This window comes from Erinaceus europaeus, chromosome 10 (genome assembly GCF_950295315.1).
Source record: "Erinaceus europaeus chromosome 10, mEriEur2.1, whole genome shotgun sequence".
NCBI classification, from domain to species: Eukaryota; Metazoa; Chordata; class Mammalia; order Eulipotyphla; family Erinaceidae; genus Erinaceus; species Erinaceus europaeus.
In genome coordinates, this window is record NC_080171.1 from 55,549,266 (window position 1) to 55,567,587 (window position 18,322).

General features: G+C 38.4%; 1 protein-coding gene across 5 annotated transcripts in view; it reads left to right on the forward strand.

The window, feature by feature from the left end:
• The window catches only part of FOCAD (focadhesin), a 327,910-nt gene that overhangs the window by 40,491 nt on the left and 269,097 nt on the right, over positions 1-18,322 (forward strand). For all 5 annotated transcript variants that reach the window (XR_009552025.1, XM_060199634.1, XM_060199636.1 and 2 more), the window contains one exon: positions 14,126-14,230. Coding sequence is in view for 4 of the 5 variants with exons in the window: in XM_060199634.1 (XP_060055617.1) it covers positions 14,126-14,230 (105 nt within the window). In the remaining variant the exon portion in view is untranslated. The remainder of the gene's footprint in view (positions 1-14,125; positions 14,231-18,322) is intronic.

An 18,322-nucleotide genomic window follows, 5' to 3' on the forward strand; every position in this document is an offset into this window, starting at 1 on the left:
ATTCCACCATAAACCAGAGCTGAGCAGTGCTCTGGTGTTTGTCTCTGTCTCTGCATCTCTCTCAAAAGCAAAATAAATATTTTTTTTTGAAAAAAAGATATATATATATATAAAAAACCAATTCTAAAGCTTTATCTTTAAATTTTGCCTACCTACTAGTTCAGCAACCTTCAGCAATGGAACTGAAGGGAGAGGAATATTATAGTGGGAAGCAGTCTTCTACACGATAGATAATTTAGTGAACGTAGCTTTCTCAGCATTGTAGCAACGGCTGAAAGCTGCAAGGAAAGATGGAAAGTTTTGAGGGTAATCCTTCCTAAACATATAATCTACTTCTTGGCCCTTTGTAGGCCTAGCCTATAAAGTTCCCTTGGAACATGTATGTAAATCTCCCTCTACCCCCCAATCTACCATTTGAGAAACATTGGTTTAGAGCCCGTATTGTATAGTCTAACTCTGAAAAAGAGTTGACATTTGAAAAGGTCTGGTTGTCTAAACTTCAGGGAGTGGCTGGGAAAGTGTCTGGCTCTGTTTGAGAGACTATTCTCTTCAAAGGAATAGTTTGATGTCCAAGAGTGTTCCCGGTTCAAAGCTGAGGCAACATGAAACAATTGTAAACTGGTTTTTATGGCTTCTGTAAACAAAGAAATGGATTTAAGAGGTCTAAAATGTTCTTTTAATCAGTAAGGAAATTTGAAAGAAAAAAATCATTCCCTAGGGAGGGTGAAAGAAAGAAAGGACCACAAAGGAAACACAGTAAGGAAATCATTATCACCAGTTAAATGTGAATTTTGAAATTAACCAAAACTGAAGTTGAAGAGAATGGTACATGGTAGTAGCATGCACTTCTGTTTTCCTCTAAGGAAGTGCTTGTTTTAAGTTTAGATGTTGGGGTTTGTTTTGTTTTTACATTGAATTTATCCTGAGATAAAAATTTCCAACATAAGGAGTTCCCTGTTTTCCTTTCCTTGGGCTTTTTCCCCCCTTTTTTCACTGCACTAGCTTCTAGAAAGCGCATGCAGCCATTGTTGTAGTTGCTTAGTAACGGAATTGTGAATAAAAACCTTCCTCTCCTGTGGAACCAGGTATTTAGTTTTTGATATTGAAATGTCATGACAGCCTGTAATTTTGGTTCAACTGCTTCCACAACCTTCATTCTTTAAAAAAAATGAGTTTGGTGGAAAGGTTATGCTCTTTATAAACTAGTCTAGCACTTGATTTGTGTGCCTTTTGTGCTTCCAAACAGAGGTAGGACTTGCAATTTATCTATTTGCAGACAATAAAGTATGTGTAGTTATGAGAGATTAAAGTGTATCTTTCCCAGACTCCACAAATTTACTTTCTAATGAAATCTTGTATAGGATATTAAAAATGTCCATGGTGGGACCTGACTAAAGCTGATGGATATATTGAGTCTTTGATCATGGATTGATGAAAGTCTAATTTGCTTAAAAGTGTTTCTGTGAACTATTTGGAGTTGAGAGTTACAGTAATTTAATGAGAAAGTCTCATTTCTCATTTCTTCTCTTGTATTGACGACCCTTTCTCTTAGGAAACAATTGCTCAGTTATCATGAGGGGAATAGCTACAGCATAAAAGAGACTGTATTCTTAATCTTTTATTATTGAAGGTTTTCTGTACTATCAAGAATCTTTCTCTTTTTATTTGGCAGAAGACAGATTAAGGAAGAATGCCTCTTTCCTCTCAAGTTTAAGGAAACTGTTAGAGCCTTTCATCTGCAACTGGGGGTGTTAGAGTATTTTCATGAATCTGAGATGGTTTCACGGTATTTTTCTACATTGGTGTCATTCTTCATTTAACTCTTATCGGAGAGTGGCAGAGTTATTAGGACATATCTATTTTTCCTTGTGTCTTTTAAAGATTCCTTTAAGTAATTCAGTTTGTTTCCAGATGTCTGCCTTTCCTTTTTTCCAATCTATTTTCTTTTCTCTAAAATCCCAGAGTCACTCTCAAGTTGTAGTAGCTCATAATCAGAAAAATGATTCCAGCCACTTTTCTTGACTAGGACATTCTGCCCTATTTCTTTTTAAGTTAGTTGATCTGGATGAATGCTTTGTTTGTCACAAAATTTTCCATTATAACAGTCATGTGTTTATGCTAAGATACTTCTAGGTGATTTAAGAAAAGTGGCTACTGAACACATGTTACTTTTATAATGGAAAAATGCTTCAGAGGATGTCAGACTGTTTTCTTCTACTTAAATGACAAATGAGTACATGGAACTTTCCCAAGCAAAACCTCAGTAGGATTACATCTCTTAGACATTTTTTAAATGAAGTATTATTTTTTGTCATTTATTCAAAAATGGATTCTACATAACTTTTACCAAAAAAAAAAAAAAATCCTCTCCCTCTTCCAAACTCATTTTTATCTCTCTCAGATAATTTGATAATTAATTTAGAAGATGATAGTGAATATAATCTTTTTATACAATGCTCTTATTTGCTGGCAACTTACTGTGCTTTAAGTTGATCATTTATCCTTTCTAATTAAAAGAGACTGGGGCCATAGCATGGTGGCTATGTAAAAACATTTTCATGCCTGAGGCATGAAGGTCCCAGGTTAAATCCCCAGCACCACCATAAGCCAGAGCTGAATAGTACTCTGGTAAAACAAAACAAAACAAAACTCAGACAGACAGACATGACCACATTCGGATAATCTGGCATATGATTCTAAGGTATAATTCCCTCTGGGGATGACCATATATTTCTCTTTAATCCAAACTATTGCTATTCTCATTCATGTCTTAGAAAAATAATACTATTGGTACTTCCTTGTACCTTATAATTATACTATTTTGAAAGCAAAGAGTCAAGTATTATTTTGTCTTTTGACAAAAATAATCAAAAAAAATAATCAAATACAGTTTTTGAATAGAAGAAACATGATATATTTTATTTCATATACTTAGTAGTAACTGTTCTATTTATCTAGAGAAAAATCATTTTTAATTGCAGGCTTTAATTAGTATAGTCTGTCCAGTTTGATCAATTTCTTTTTTACACACACACATACTTTTCTCTACACTCTCTTTTCTCTCTCTCTCTCTCTCTCTCTCGGTATTAAGTATTATTATGGACTCACATTCCTTCTCATGATGAGATCTGGTTATTTGCTCTTTCAAGTAATGAAAATTGAGGATACTTTTTTTGTGTTGTTTCTTGTCACTGCTCTGGCAGGTCAGACCAGACGTTTCCTTTCTTTAGGGCACTGTTGAGTCATTATCAGCTTCTTTTGCCATTTACTCTCCTAAGAAGGACTTGTAATAGCTGATCTTTACCGAAGGGCTTTTGGCTGCATGTTGAGTGTATTAGAATTCTTTGGTTTACAACTTTCAGAAGCCCACTTGAAATAGTTTGAGAAGGGTGCTATTATCATTGGATCGACCTTCTCGTGGTGCATCCCGTGAGTACCCATTCATTGGGGAAACTGACGATCCTTCCTAGCCGACTGAATCCACATGGATCCCAGTCACTTTCAAAGCCAGCAACAAGCAGACATCAGGCTCAACCTGATGCTGTTGACTGGCTACGGAAGAAGGGCAAACGCTAGAAGAATCTTTTCCTCCTCTTTCTTTCTTTCTTTCTTTCTTTCTTTCTTTCTTTCTTTCTTTCTTTCTTTCTTCCTTTCTCTCTCTCTCTCCCTACCCCCTCTCTTTCTTTCTCACCTTCCTTCCTTCCTTCCCTCCTTTCCTTTCTTTTTCTCCTTACTTCCTCTCTTTCTTTCTCTCCTTCCTTTCTTCTTCCTTCCTTCCTCCCTTGCTCCCTCCCTCCCTCCCTCCCTCCCTCCCTTCCTTCCTTCCTTCTTTCCTTCCTTCCTTCCTTCCTTCCTTCCTTTCCTTCTTTCAAGTTATTGTTGGGACTTTACCACTCCAAGCTTTTCATATAGAGACAGAGAGATTGAGAAAGGACACACTCTTAAGAACACAGCATCAAAGCTTCCCCCCAATCAGGTGGGGCCTCCACTTGAACTTGGGTTGTGCACATGACAAAGCAGGCACCTTCCAAGGTGAGCTTTGTCACTGGTCTAATATTCCTTTTTTTTTTTTTCCTTTCTTTCTTTTTAAAAATACAAATGTGACCCATAGAATGCAAGAATAGGATCTATTTGCACCTCAGAGGCAAGTTGGACAGAAGCTCTGCTTATTTCTTCTCTTTTGGCTGCAGAATAACTTGACGGGTTTCCTAATCTACAGTGTACCACCTGTGTTTGGTTAACATCTCTTATGTATAAGATAGCCAGACTGAGGTTAGGATTTCTTACCTGCAGTTGCAGATCTCTGGTTGTAGTACCTAGCATATGTGAGATGTTCACTCCCAGACAAATCAACTTTGCCAGCAGCTGTGTATTAGTTTTCTAGGATTTTTGTAACAAATGATTACAAATTTTGTGGCTTACAACAGTAACAGTTTATTTCAGTACAACTATGGAATCCAGAAGTCTAAAATCAAGTTGTCACTATGATGGAGTCCTTCTGGAGATTGTGGGAATCTGTTCTAGTTTCTGGTAACTGCCAACAATCCTTGGCTTATGACAATAAACTTCATTTTTCTTTTATCTGTTTCTTTTATTTTATTTTTTATTTAAGAAAGGATTAATTAACAAAACCATAGGGTAGGAGGGGTACAACTCCACACAATTCCCACCACCCAATCTCCATATCCCACCCTGATAGCTTTCCCATTCTCTATCCCTCTGGGAGCATGGACCCTGGCCTTGTGGGTTGCAGAAGGTAGAAGGTCTGGCTTCTGTAATTGCTTCCCCACTGAACATGGGCGTTGACTGGTCGGTCCATACTCCCAGCCTGCCTCTCTCTTTCCCAGTATCTGTTTCTATTACTATCAGTTTGACATCAATTTGAGAACACACATAGGAAAGACAATCTAAAGGAAATGGCATCAGGGCCATGCAGTGGTGTACTTGGTTAAGCACACACATTACAGTGCTCAAGGACCCAGGTTCAAGTCCTCTGGTCCCCACCTGCAGGGGGAAAGCTTCTTGAGTGGTAAAGCAGGGCTACAGATATCTGTCTCTCTCCCTCTCTATCTCCTCCTCCTTCCTTTGAGAAGAACCCTTCACATGTGAATATCTGTCACAAAAGTTCATTCATGAGTCTTCACTGGATGGCCATAAGAATATCCATATGAAAGAGAAAACATACAGTTAGAAATACAGTGGGAAAGAGTTCAACTACAAAGGAAACCTCAATCTTCACTAAAGAATCCACTTAGCAACCAAACTGTTTCCAGCACTGTGAAATAGAAATGAAATGCAAGGTTCCAATTTTTGCCACACATAATTAAAAAAATTCTATAACCATATTAAAAAATGAAGAAAAAACACAATATTAATTATGGTAATGCATTAATGTAAACCCATATATCAAAAACATTTGCAATATGTAATCAATATAAAATTATACATGACATTTACATTCTTTTTTTTGGTGTTCGGCATCATGAATTTAAAAGCAGCATGAATTTTACTCCAGCAAAACTCAACTTGGATTAATGACATTCAAGTGCTCAGTGGCCACAGGCTTTTTTTTTTTTTTAAATAGTTTATTGATTTTTTTTTTTTTTAACTAGAGCATTGCTCAGCTCTGGTTTATGGTGGTGCAGGGGATTGAACCTGGGAATCTGGAGCCTCAGGCAAGAGGATCTCTTTGCATAACCATTATGCTACCTACTTTTCCCCTCCCCCCCACCCAGTTTATTGATTGGATAAAGAAGAAAACTGAGATGGAAGGGAGGATGGGGGTGGGGTGATGAAACACTTGGTTAAGTACACACATTACAGTGTGCAAGAACCTGGGTTCAAGCTCCTGGTCCCCACCTGCAGGCGGAAAGCTTCACGAGTGGTAAAGCAGAGCTGTAGGTGTCTCTCTCGCTATCTCCTCCTTCCTTCTCAGTGTCCCTGTATCTCTATCCAATAACAAAGAAAAAATATATATATATATGGGAGGAGATAAAGGGAGAAAGATAGACACCTGCAGCACTGTTTCACTACTTGTGAGGACTGCCTCACCACCCGACCCCTGATTATTGACTCTTATGTACTCTAATGGTCAGTACAGTCGCTGACACGAAAACTAAATCTCAGTTTGATATCTATCAAAGTATACACACGGGAGAGACAACCTTGGGGGGAGCCTGATGCAGTTTTGAGATTCCTGTGTTCATCAGAAGATCCACATAATGGAGAAACCATACACATATAATTCATCCATGAATCTACATTGTGTCCTCCTCAGAGTATGCCACATACAGTACAACAGCACGACCAAACCTTTTTCTAGTTGGAAGATGTAAAGTATTTAAAAAAAAAAAAAAGAAAAGTACACCTAATAACACCTCACATCATTGCCCCAAGTAATATCAGTTATTTAGATCCAAGTCTTATTTATCTTACAACCAAGATAACTTTAAGATTTGTTACTTACTAGATTCTAAATAGTAAATGATTTAATGTTCAATAAGCACTTCTGAGAGTACTTAGCTTATAGATGCTTTATAAATATAAACAATGGTTAAAAAAGAAGTACTGCTTTTTAGTTCAAAATAATCTTTTTTAAAAAAATATTTATTTTCTTTTTGTTGCCCTTGTTTTTATTGTTGTTGTAGCTATTATTGTTGTTGATGTTGTCATTGTTGGATAGGACAGAGAGAAATGGAGAGAGGAGGGGAAAACAGAGGGGGAGAGAAAGATAGACACCTGCAGACCTGCTTCATCACCTGTGAATCAATTCCCCTGTAGGTGGGGAGCCGGGGGCTCGACCCACAAAGTAATCTTTTTTTTACGGTATTTTATTATTATTATTTATTTATAAAAAGGAAACACTGACAAAACCATAGGATAAGAGGGGTAAAACTCCACAAAATTCCCACCACCAGAACACCACATCCCATCCCCTCCCTTGAAAGCTTTCCTATTTTTTAACCCTCTGGGAGTATGGACCCAAGGTCATTTTGGGTTGCAGAAGGTGGAAAGTCTGGCTTCTGTAATTGCTTCCTCGATGAATGAACATGGGTGTTGACAGGTGGATCCATACTGGCAGCCTGTCTCTCTCTTTCCCTAGTGGGGCGGGGTTCTGGGGAATGGGAGCTCCAGAACAAATTGGTAGGGTTTTCTGTCCAGGGAAGTCTGGTTGGCATCATGCTAGCATCTGGAACCTGGTGGCTGAAAAGAGAGCTAATATATAAAGCCAAACAAGTTGTTGACTAATCATGAACCTAAAGGCTGGAGTAGTGCAGATGAAGGGGTGGAGTGGGGTAGGGGGATGGTCTCCGTTCTGTAGATAACTAGTAGGCATATTTTAGTTATAGTCCAAAGGGCCTGTGGCTATACTAGTTTTTTTTTTCCCTGAGCCTGAAATCTGATATGTAGGTGGGTCCTAGTTATTGTCTGGGCAAAGTAAGCTTTTTATTTCTAAGGTTTCTTGATGTTTCTTGGGCGATCTTTGAAAGACCAGACTAATTTGTGATATTGATGAACCTGAGGGGATTATATTGAGCTAAATAAGTCATTGCAATAACAGACAAGTCTGGGTGATATAATTTATCAATATGTGTGAGATGTTTTAAAAACTTTTAATTTGGGGGTTGGGCAGTAGCTCAGCGGCTTAAGCTCACATGGAAAGCTCAAGGACCCAGCATAAGGATACTGGTTCTGAGCTCCGGCTGCCCACCTGTAGGAGGTCGTTTCACAAGCGGTGACGCAGGTCTGCAGGTGTCTATCTTTCTCTCCCCCTCTCTGTCTTCCCCTCCTCTCTCCATTTCTCTCTGCCAACAACAACAGCAATAACACCAATAATAAAAACAGCAACGATGAACAACAAGGGCAACAAAAGGGAAAAAATGGCCTCCAGGAGCAGTGGATTCTTACCAAGCCCCAGCAATAATCCTGAAGGCAAAAATAAATAAAGAAACAAACAAACAACTTTTAATTTGGTGGTCCTGGGCGGTGGTGCACCTGGTAAAGCACACACAGTACTAAGCACAAGGACCCGAGCAAGGATCCAGCTTTGACCTCCCAGCTCCCCACTGGCGGGGTTGATAATTCAGAAGCCGCAAAGCAGGTCTGCAGGTGTCTCTCTTTCTCTCTTCCTACCTCCCCCTTTCTTTCAAAGTTTCTCCTATCCAATAAAATGGAAAAAATGGCCACCGGGATCAATGGATTCATAGTGCTGGCACTGAGCCCCAGAAATCACCCTGGAGTCATGTTTTAAAATTTTTAATTATGGCAATACTGACTTATAATACTGTATGTTTCTATCAACACATTTTCACACTTCTTCAAATGTATGTTACTACACCACATGATGCCCCAAATACCAATAATCCTCTCTACCCTTTAATTCCCACTAATCTACCCTTCCCAACTTCAGTTCTGCAGCCAGAACCTAAGTGTTTATTTTGGTTTGGCTTTGTTCTTTGCCTTTATTTCCCTACACCCCACATATAAATGAGGTCATGTGGTATTTGTCTTTCTCCTGCATTCTTCTGTGAGCATATCCATCTCCAGTTCCACCCATGTTGCTCTAAGGGGCAAGATCTCATGTTTTCTTACACCTGACTAGTAGTCCATCTTTATCCATTCACTTGCATTGTTTTCTGCTATTCTGGCTACTGTAAATAGAGCCGCAATGAAGCTGGAATATATAAACTTTCTCATGCTTGTATTTATATTTCAATTAGGTTCTTAGGAGTGACCTTACTTGATGATAGGATAATCTGAGAAGCCTCCATCCTATTTTCAAAGGGGCTACACCACTTTGCATTCCCATCAATAGTGTAGGAAGGTTCTCTCTCTCTTTTGTTTCCTATATCCTCACCATCAGTTGTTTTTTTTTCCCCAAGAAATATTTATTTTTTATTATCATTGCCATCAGAGTTATCATTGGGGCTTGTTGCCTGCGCCACTCCTGATGTCTATTCCCCCTCCCCCACCTTTTTTTATACCTTTTTTTTTTAAAGATAAGACAGATAGAGCGAAGGGGAAAATAGGGAAAGAGAAAGAGTGACATCTGCAAAGTTGCTTCACTGCTTGTGAAGCATTTCCTCTGTAGGCAGGGAGCAGGGTTTAGAACCCGGGTCTTTGCAGATGATAATGTGTGCACTTAACAGGGTATGCCAGTATCTGGCCCTTCTCTTTTTAATTTTTAATTATTACCATCACTTTTTAATTTTAATTATTTTAATAGTGATTTAATATTGACTTACAAAATTATAAGATAACGGGGGTATAATTCCACACCTTTCCCACCACCAGAGTTCTGCGTCCCTATCCCCTCCATTGGAAACTGCATTAGTATAGTAATTAAAAATAAAAGACTGGGCTGTCGGTGGTAGCGCAGCGGGTTAAGCGCAGGCTGAGCAAAGCGCAAGGACTCGCCAAAGGATCCAGTTCCAACCCCTGCTCCCCACCTGCGGGGAAGTCGCTTCATAGGTGGTGTCTGCAAATGTCTATCTTTCTCTCCCCGTCTCTGTCTTCCCCTCCTTTATCGATTTCTCTGTGTCCTATCCAACAAAAAACATCAACAACAATAATAACCACAACAAGGGCAACAAAAGGGGGAACAAATGGTCTCCAGGAGCAGTAGACTCATGGTGCAGGCACTGAGCCCCGGCAATAACCCTGGAGGCAATAAATAAATAAATAAATAAATAGATAAAAATTCTGGCGTAACTTTGGCTTGGGGTTTAAACAAATGGTGGCTTTATTACATGGTGGTTATTTACGTACAGCAAGATAGGTGAACGAGCAGTCTTGGCTAGTCATTATGACCAGAGGTATGAGTCTTTTAAGGTAGTTTTACCAGAGCTGAGCTCCACTTGTATAGGTCTCAAGAGAAGCAGCCACGGTGGTCCTTGGGGATGCAAGGGCCTAATAGGTACCTAGAATGCAGGATTAAGAGAACTGTAGCTGAGTAGTCAGGAAGAGAGAGCGACTTTCATCATGCTGATGATTAAATACGTTTGGAAGCACCTACAATCCCTTGTGTGTTTGTTTAAGTTCATGCTGTGTTCATAGGCTGCCGTCAGGCGTATGCTAATTCTGTTCATTAACCATATGCTAATTACATTCCTGTTCCAACCTGGACAGGAAACATGTGACAAGATGCTCTGAGTGTGTTCCTGTCCCAACACATTAGTTCTCACAAGATCACAGATATGGGATAATCATTATTTCTATAACTATCTATCCATATTTATAAAAATTTGCCCTCTTTTTTTTTTTTTATGGCACTGCCTTCTCTTCCTTTGTAAGTCATACCTACTACTTCTGAGTGTCTTTCCTTTTTTTTCCCCACTCTTTTCTCTCTCTGGTTCTTCATGAAATTGGAGCTCAGATGCTTTTCATCTTCCCCTAACATTTATGCCTCTGGGAGTATGGACCAAAATTCTTTGTGTGCAGAAGATATAATGTCTGGCTTCTGTAATTGCTTCTCTCTTGGACATGGATGTTGGCAGGTCAATCCATAACCCCAGCCTGTTTCTATGTTTCCCTAATGGGGTAGGGCTCTGGAGAAGTGAGGTTCTGGGACACACTGGTGAAGTTGTCAACCCATGGAGTTCTGGATAGAATCATAGTAGCATTGCAACTTGGTGTCTGAAAGACAGTTAAGATGTTAAGCAGGACAAAATGTTTAATAAACAGGAATCAGACAGTATGAATAGAGCAGATAAGAATAGGGATTTTAGGGTGCAAAGAAGCTAGGAAGTCTATTTTAGGTATGTTCCTAGTGGTGTATGACTTCTGTAATTTTTATTTGATCTTGATAGGTAACATGGTGGTGGACTAAGATTATAGTCTGGAAAGATATAGTCAAGTTGTGAATAGACTTCAAAGACTAGTTTAAGGCTGAGACTAGCTCCCAAACTTGAGTAGAAACTATAAATACAATTAACTGTTAACCACACAGTCTGACCCAGGCCCATGTATATATATTCATCTTTAGCACTGTAGCTTTATAACCTGTGAGTCCCTGTCAGTCTGAGTTTACAGCTCATGGCCACAGTTCAGGACATTCTAGGCTACATACATTTCAGGACCAGTCTTCCTCAAGTGGCAGAATAGGCTGACCCAGCTTCCCTTCAGAAAGTGGGGCAGTCCCTACAGTTGCTACTTTATAGTGAGGGCATGGTCCTGCAGAGACTCTCAAATGAGGTTATGATGATGTTTCTGATGGAAGTGACTAGGGATTATCTTTTTTTTTTTTTTTTAGTGATATTTTCCTTCATCATGAAGAAACTTTTTATTTGATGTAACCCTATATGTTTATTTTTGCTTTTGTATTCACTGCTGTTAGAGTCAACTGAAGGCAAAGTTGTGGAGTGTATTGCTTGTATTTTGTTCTGTGAATATTATTACTTTAATTCTTACATACAAGTCTTTAATGAATTTTGAGTTAACTTTTCATGTGGTATATGATAGTGTTTCAGTTTCATTTTTTTAAAGCTTTTTTTATTATTTATTTTCCCTTTTGTTGCCCTTGTTGTTTTATTGTTGTGGTTATTATTGTTGTTGTTGTTGTTGTTGGATAAGACAGAGAGAAATAGAGAGAGGAGGGGAAGACAGAGAGGGGGAGAGAAAGATAGACACCGCTTGTGCAGTGACTCCCCTGCAGGTGGGGAGTCAGGGGCTCGAACTGGGATTCTTAACTCTGGTCCTTGTGCCAGGTCAGTTTCATTCTCTTGCATGTGGCTGTACCATTATCCCCAACATATTTTGTTGAAGATACCTCCCTTTCTCTATTTTATACTTTTGGCTTCATTATAATTAGTTGCCCAAATATTGTGTGAATTTATTTCTTGGCTATCAAGTCTATTCTAATGATCTTTATGCCTATGCTTATTCTAGTGCCATACTGTTTTGAGTACAATAGCTTTCACGCCAGTCCTTGTGCTTCGAGCCACGTGTGCTTAACCCACTGCGCTACTGCCTGACTCCCGTGTTTTGTAATTCTTTTTTTTTTTTTAATATTTTATTTTATTTATTTATTCCCTTTTGTTGCCCTTGTTGTTTTATTGTTGTAGTTATTATTGTTGTTGTCGTCGTTGTTGGATAGGACAGAGAGAAATGGAGAGAGGAGGGGAAGACAGAGAGGAGGAGAGAAAGATAGACACCTGCAGACCTGCTTCACTGCCTGTGAAGCGACTTCCCTGCAGGTGGGGAGCCGGGATTGTAATTCTTTTAATGATATTTTATGATTTTATTGTCCAGCCTTTCATCCCCTTTTGTTTTTTCTTAGTTACTTAATTAAAATATTTTTTTAGGTTTTTAAAATTTTTTTCAAAGCATTTATTTATTTATTTCCTTTTGTTGCCCTTGTTTTTATTGTTGTAGTTATTATTTTAAAGATTTTAAAAAATATTTATTTATTCCTTTTTTTTGTTGCCCTTGTTCTTTTATTGTAGTTATTGATGTCATTGTTGTATAGGACAGAGAGAAATGGAGAGAGGAGGGGAAGACAGAGAGGGGGAGAGAAAGACACCTGCAGACCTGCTTCACTGCCTGTGAAGCGACTCCCCTGCAAGTGGGGAGCCAAGGGCTCAAACCAGGATCCTTACTCCATTCCTAGTGCTTAACCCGCTGCTCTACCAATCGACTCCCGAATTTAAATCTTTTTGATGTCATTAAAAATGGAGTGTTCTATTGATTTCTCTTACTTGTTTCTGTATAGAATTGCAGTGGATTTTGTATATTGATTTTTTAAAAAACATTTTATTTATTTATGAGAAAGATAGGAGGATAGAGAGCCAGAACTAGGTATCACTCTGGTACATGTGTTGCTAGGGATTGAACTCAAGACCTCATTGCTTGAGAGTCCAATGCTTATCCAGTGCACCCCTTCCCAGCTCACTGTATATTGATTTTGTAGCTTGCACCTTAATTATATTTGTTTATCATTTCTAGAACTTTTTATTAGTGCCTAGGGTTCTTCTTTGCATATTATACAATCTGCAAATTGTTTTACTTCCTCTTTAACTTAGATTCTTTTAAGAAAAGTGGAAATCATATTTGAAGATAGCATAATGATTAAGCAAAAGATTCTCACTTCTACTTATCTGAGGTTCCAGGCTTAATCCCCAGCATCACTATGTGCCAGAGCTGAGCAGTGCTCTGGTCTTTCTCTCTGTATCTCTCTGTCTCATGAAAACAATGTAAATAAAATATATATTTTTAAAAAAACATTGAAATCACAGAGACAGAGGATACAGTGCTGATCGTTTGGGGCTAAGGGTGGTGGTAATGATGAGAGGTTGGTTTTCAAAAGGTATAGATTCCTGTCAGGATTACAATCTGAGGATCAGATGTACAGCCTGGATACTGTAATTAGCAACACTGTATTATATGCTTTACATTAGCTTGGAGAGTAGGTTTTTCAGTAAAGTAACTATGAGAAGAATGACATGTTCACCTGATTACGGCAGTCATTTCACAATGTGTTCACGTTAGTTGTATCACAACTGGTCAATTGCAAAGCTTAGAGAAGTTCCATTTTATGTAAACAAATAATAAGGAAAACTAAAACAGACAGGCTATTATTATTATTATTATTTTGATATATTATCCTACTACCTCCTATGGAGAATTAGGAAAACTTTAAGGTTCTATTTTTCCACATTTATTAACTTTGTTTTAATGGTGGTAATTTGCTTGATTGGTGTCCTGGTCCTCTCTTTGAGTGGCTAATCCATTTCATATGTCTAGTTATTATTATTCATGGTCTACTAATATTCATAAATGAAGGATTTGATTATTCAATATGGGTCACTGATGTGGTCCGTGTCTTCAGTTATGTGGGCTGATGTTTGTTTTTTTCCTCAATTTATTTATTTTTTCCATGTGTGTAGGGAAATGATTGATAGTTTTATGGTTTGATCCTTTGGTTTTATTTCTCCTACTTTAAATGTCTTGGATGGGAATAGCAGCTATTTTGGGACTGTACTGTCAAATGAGTTTGGTTTTTGTAGTTGGCTACTGTCCATTGTGGGTGGTAAGTGTTCAACTATTTAAAAATAGTGGGAATAAATACTGGATTAGAATATTCACTTTGTATCTATGACAGTTGATGTAATGTTTCACTTCTTTATAGGAATATGCATGGCTTGATAAAAGCCATTATGAAGTTATTACAGATGCAAGCTCTTAAGGAAGGGCATGGAGAAAAGAAGAATATTCAGGACATATATACTATTAGGTGAGTCCATTAATTTTCCTTTAAGAACATTTATTTTATACGTGGATTTGTTACTGCGTTATAAACTGATAGATGTAATTTATTACAAATTTGTTATTTAATTCAACATAGATTGTGTGTCTTAACTTTTTATGTAGTCTTTCAGACCCTGGACTAGGAAAGAGTTGCCAACATGCTTAGTATAACCAATTTGGGTTTCCAAGTTGCTTTCTTGGAAATGTAATCTATTACCCCAATTTTAGACATCATTTTATTTTTCTTGCCACCAGGGCCATTGCTAGGACTTGGTGCTTATATCCCTGCACCGTTCCCAGTAGACATGCTGGCTTTTTTTCTTTTCTTCTTTTAGATAAAGGATGAGAGATAGAGACAAGGAGAGACACAGCAACACCTCTTCACTACTCATGAAGCTTCCCCCATTTAGTTGCTTCCAGCTGGTGGCCAGGAACTAGAGCCTTGTTCCTTGCACAGTACATTGTGGCATCTGTGCTCTTTATGCATGAATTATCTCCCAGCCCCAAATTTAAATATTCTCTTAAAAACTTGTTGATTTTGTTGTTATCACCAGGGCTTTACACACCAGGCTGACTTTTTTTTTTATCCAGATGAAAGAGAGACAGAGTGAAAGAGGGAAAGATACTACAGCTTTACAGCTTCCCTCAGGGAATTGGGGCGGTGGCGCAGCAGGCTGAGCACAGGTGGCCCAAAGCGCAAGGACTAGAGCAAGGATCCCGGTTCGAGCCTCTGGCTCCTCACCTGCAGGGTCATCCCTTCACAGGTGGTGAAGCAGGTCTGCAGGTGACTATCTTTCTCTCCCCCTCTCTGTCATCCCCTCCTCTCTCCATTTCTCTCTGTCCTATCTAACAACGATGACATCAGGAACAACAATAATAACTACAATAATAAAACAACAAGGGCAACAAAAAGGAAAATAAATATTTTTAAAAAAGGAAAAAAAAAGCTTCTCATAGTGCATTGTAAGCCAGGCTTAAACTTGGGTCATGGTCATGGTAAGCCACCCCCTCCCCCAAGTTGAACTATTGCTGACCTTAGAAATTCTGTGTCTCTAGCATATACAGCCATTTATCTAATACTTGAAGAACTGAAAAACTCATTTGATTTAATTTAAATTCAAATTTACTTAATGACAGAGGAAGAGTAAATATCTTCTTTGTAATAAATAATAAAAGACAGTTTAAGGGTCATCATCCAGTACAAAGTTGATAGGAGTACTGACTTTTGCATTTCTTTGTCATCTCTAGAATATAATATAATAGAATTAACATGTGTTGGGCTTTAATAGGGAGTTATGTATAAGAGAGGACATCATACTCTTGAAGGTGACCTTAATCATTACCATAAAAGCCCTAGCAAAACCATTCTAGGAGTAGCCCACTTAAGAGAGCAGAGAACCCTAATTGAGATTATGTGATATATATATATATATATATATATATATATATATATATATATATATATATATATATATATATATATATTCTGTGATGCATTCATCATATGCCTGCTTCAACAGGCTGAGAACATAGGCCTATCAATAGTGCATCGATTCAGAGGAAATTGGCTTCCATGGCTGTGTTGTTCCATCAGGAAAAGTATGTCAGATACTTGTCAGCCATCATTGATTTGAATATTCAATACCTGAAGTTTTGGGCATTTCATACTCTGAAGCTGTGAAAGAACCTCTTCCAAACAGTTAATGGAAGCTACTACTTTATGTTTATTTATAGTGTTTTCTTTTTAGATGAAAAGTGAATAACGCCTTTTATATTACATTGCTCTGTCCTGTAATTTTAGTGTTATTTATGAGCTCTTATATTTAAAGCACATTTTCTATAGTTTCTCCAGCCAATTTTTTCAAATAAAGGTCAATTTTAATTTTTTTTATTAATGTACTTGAATATCTTCAAGCATAGAGACAAATTGAATACAATGAATTGGTTCATTGTTAACTTGTCAACTCATGGTTAATTACTTTTTTTTTAATGGGAAACAAAGAGAAAACTGGATGAGTCATATAAACATCTGTGCTTTTATGTTTTTTAATTTATTTTTTATTTTATTTATTTATTATTGGATAGAGACAGAGAAAAATTGAGAAGGGAAGGGGTGGTAGAGACAGAGAGAGAGAGAGACACACCTATAGCTGTAACTTCAACACTTGTAAAGCTTTCCCCTGCAGATGGGCACCAAGGCAATGAACCAAGGTCCTTGTGCATTGTAGTGTGTGCTCTTTTTTTTTTTTTTAATATTTATTTATTCCCTTTTGTTCCCCTTGTTGTTTTATTGTTGTAGTTATTCTTATTGTCGTCGTTGTTGGATAGGACAGAGAGAAATAGAGAGTGGAGGGGAAGACAGAGAGGGGGAGAGAAAGATAGACACCTGCAGACCTGTTTCACTACCAGTTCTTAGCAACATCGCCCCACCAGATATTCGTCAGGATGCGGCATCATCTAAGTTCATTTCCCACGTCTCCGCTCGCTCCACCGGACCTGCCAATATACGCAGATATCTTCGCCCACCTGCCAATATACGCAGATATCTTCATCCAATGCTTGACGTCTAGTCACCCAATCTGGTCCCCTATGCCTACACTGAACTTCTCTGTTCCAGTCTCTTGGAAACAGAGTTGGCAGTCAGCTGAGGTCAAGAACAAACACCTCATCACAGACCCCTGCAAGCGTCAACCCGGCTTTGACCTAGCTCATTATGATTGGGCCCTCCTCAATCGCTATCGAACAGGCCATGGCCGGTGCGCTGCTATGTTCCATCGCTGGGGAGCCAGAGACGACCCGAATTGCCCCTGCGGCTACAGACAGACTATGACCCACATAGTCAATGACTGCCACCTCTCCAGATTCAAAGGAGGTCTCGAAACTTTACATCAGGCTCAACCTGATGCTGTTGACTGGCTATGGAAGAAGGGCAAACGCTAGAAGAAGAAGAACTTGTGAATCGACTTCCCTGAAGGTGGGGGAGGGGCTCGAACTGGGATCCTTTCACTGGTCATTGAGCTTTGTGCCACCTGCACTTAACTCTTTGCGTTACCGAAGGAATCCCAAGTAGTGTGTGTTCTTAACTAGGTGCACCACCACTTGGTCTCTCTCTTTTTATGTTTATTAAAAGAAGTTCAAAATTTTGTGTCAGTGTTACAGGATAAAAATATAGCTCCTAGTCCAGCACTGGGTACCAGAATATTTACTTCAGAAGGATCCCATCTCTCTTTTGGAAAGTTTTTTAAAATTTCTTTGATTGGCTGGTAACAGGCATCCCTTTCTGCTTTCCCAGTTTCACTCCAGTCTCTCACAAACTGTTACTTTTGTGTCTTTGATGTATAGCTGTTGAAGTGTGTAAGCCTTAAAGTTTTAAATTTTTTCTTAACTCTATACACAAATGTTTTCATTCATTTTCATAAAGCGGGTCGTTGTGCTTGCTTCCCTTCCCTACCAACAATATGAAGTAGTGCAGATAAGAATTTGTTAATCAAGTGAGCAGTGAGATATGTAAAATATAAGAGAAGTTGTATAAATCACAGTATAAAATTATGAAGTCTGGAAAATGTAAAATATACTGTATTTATATGTAATTTTCATTTTTTAAAATATTTATTCCCTTTTGTTGCCCTTGTTTTATTGTTGTAGTTATTATTGATGCCATTGTTATTGGATAGGACAGAGAGAAATGGAGAGAGAAGGGGAAGACAGAGGGGGTGGGGAGAGAAAGACAGACACCTGCAGACCTGCTTCACTGCCTGTGAAGCGACTCCCCTGCAGGTGGGGAACCGGGGGTTGGAACCGGGATGCTTACGCAGGTCCTTGTGCTTTGCGACATGCGCGCTTAACCCGCTGTGCTACCGCCCGACTCCCAGTAATTTTTAAAGTTGCTACAGGGGCTGAATTGGGAGCTTCATGTCTGCATGAAATTTCCTATATTTTTAATGTGTATGATTGACTTTTTAAAAAAAATTAAAGCCTGCCAATTGCTACAAATATATATATATATCTCCATTATCACTGTTGTTGGTTATTCACTTTAACTCAGGAAAGCTATTGAAGTTTTTAATTTATTTCTTTT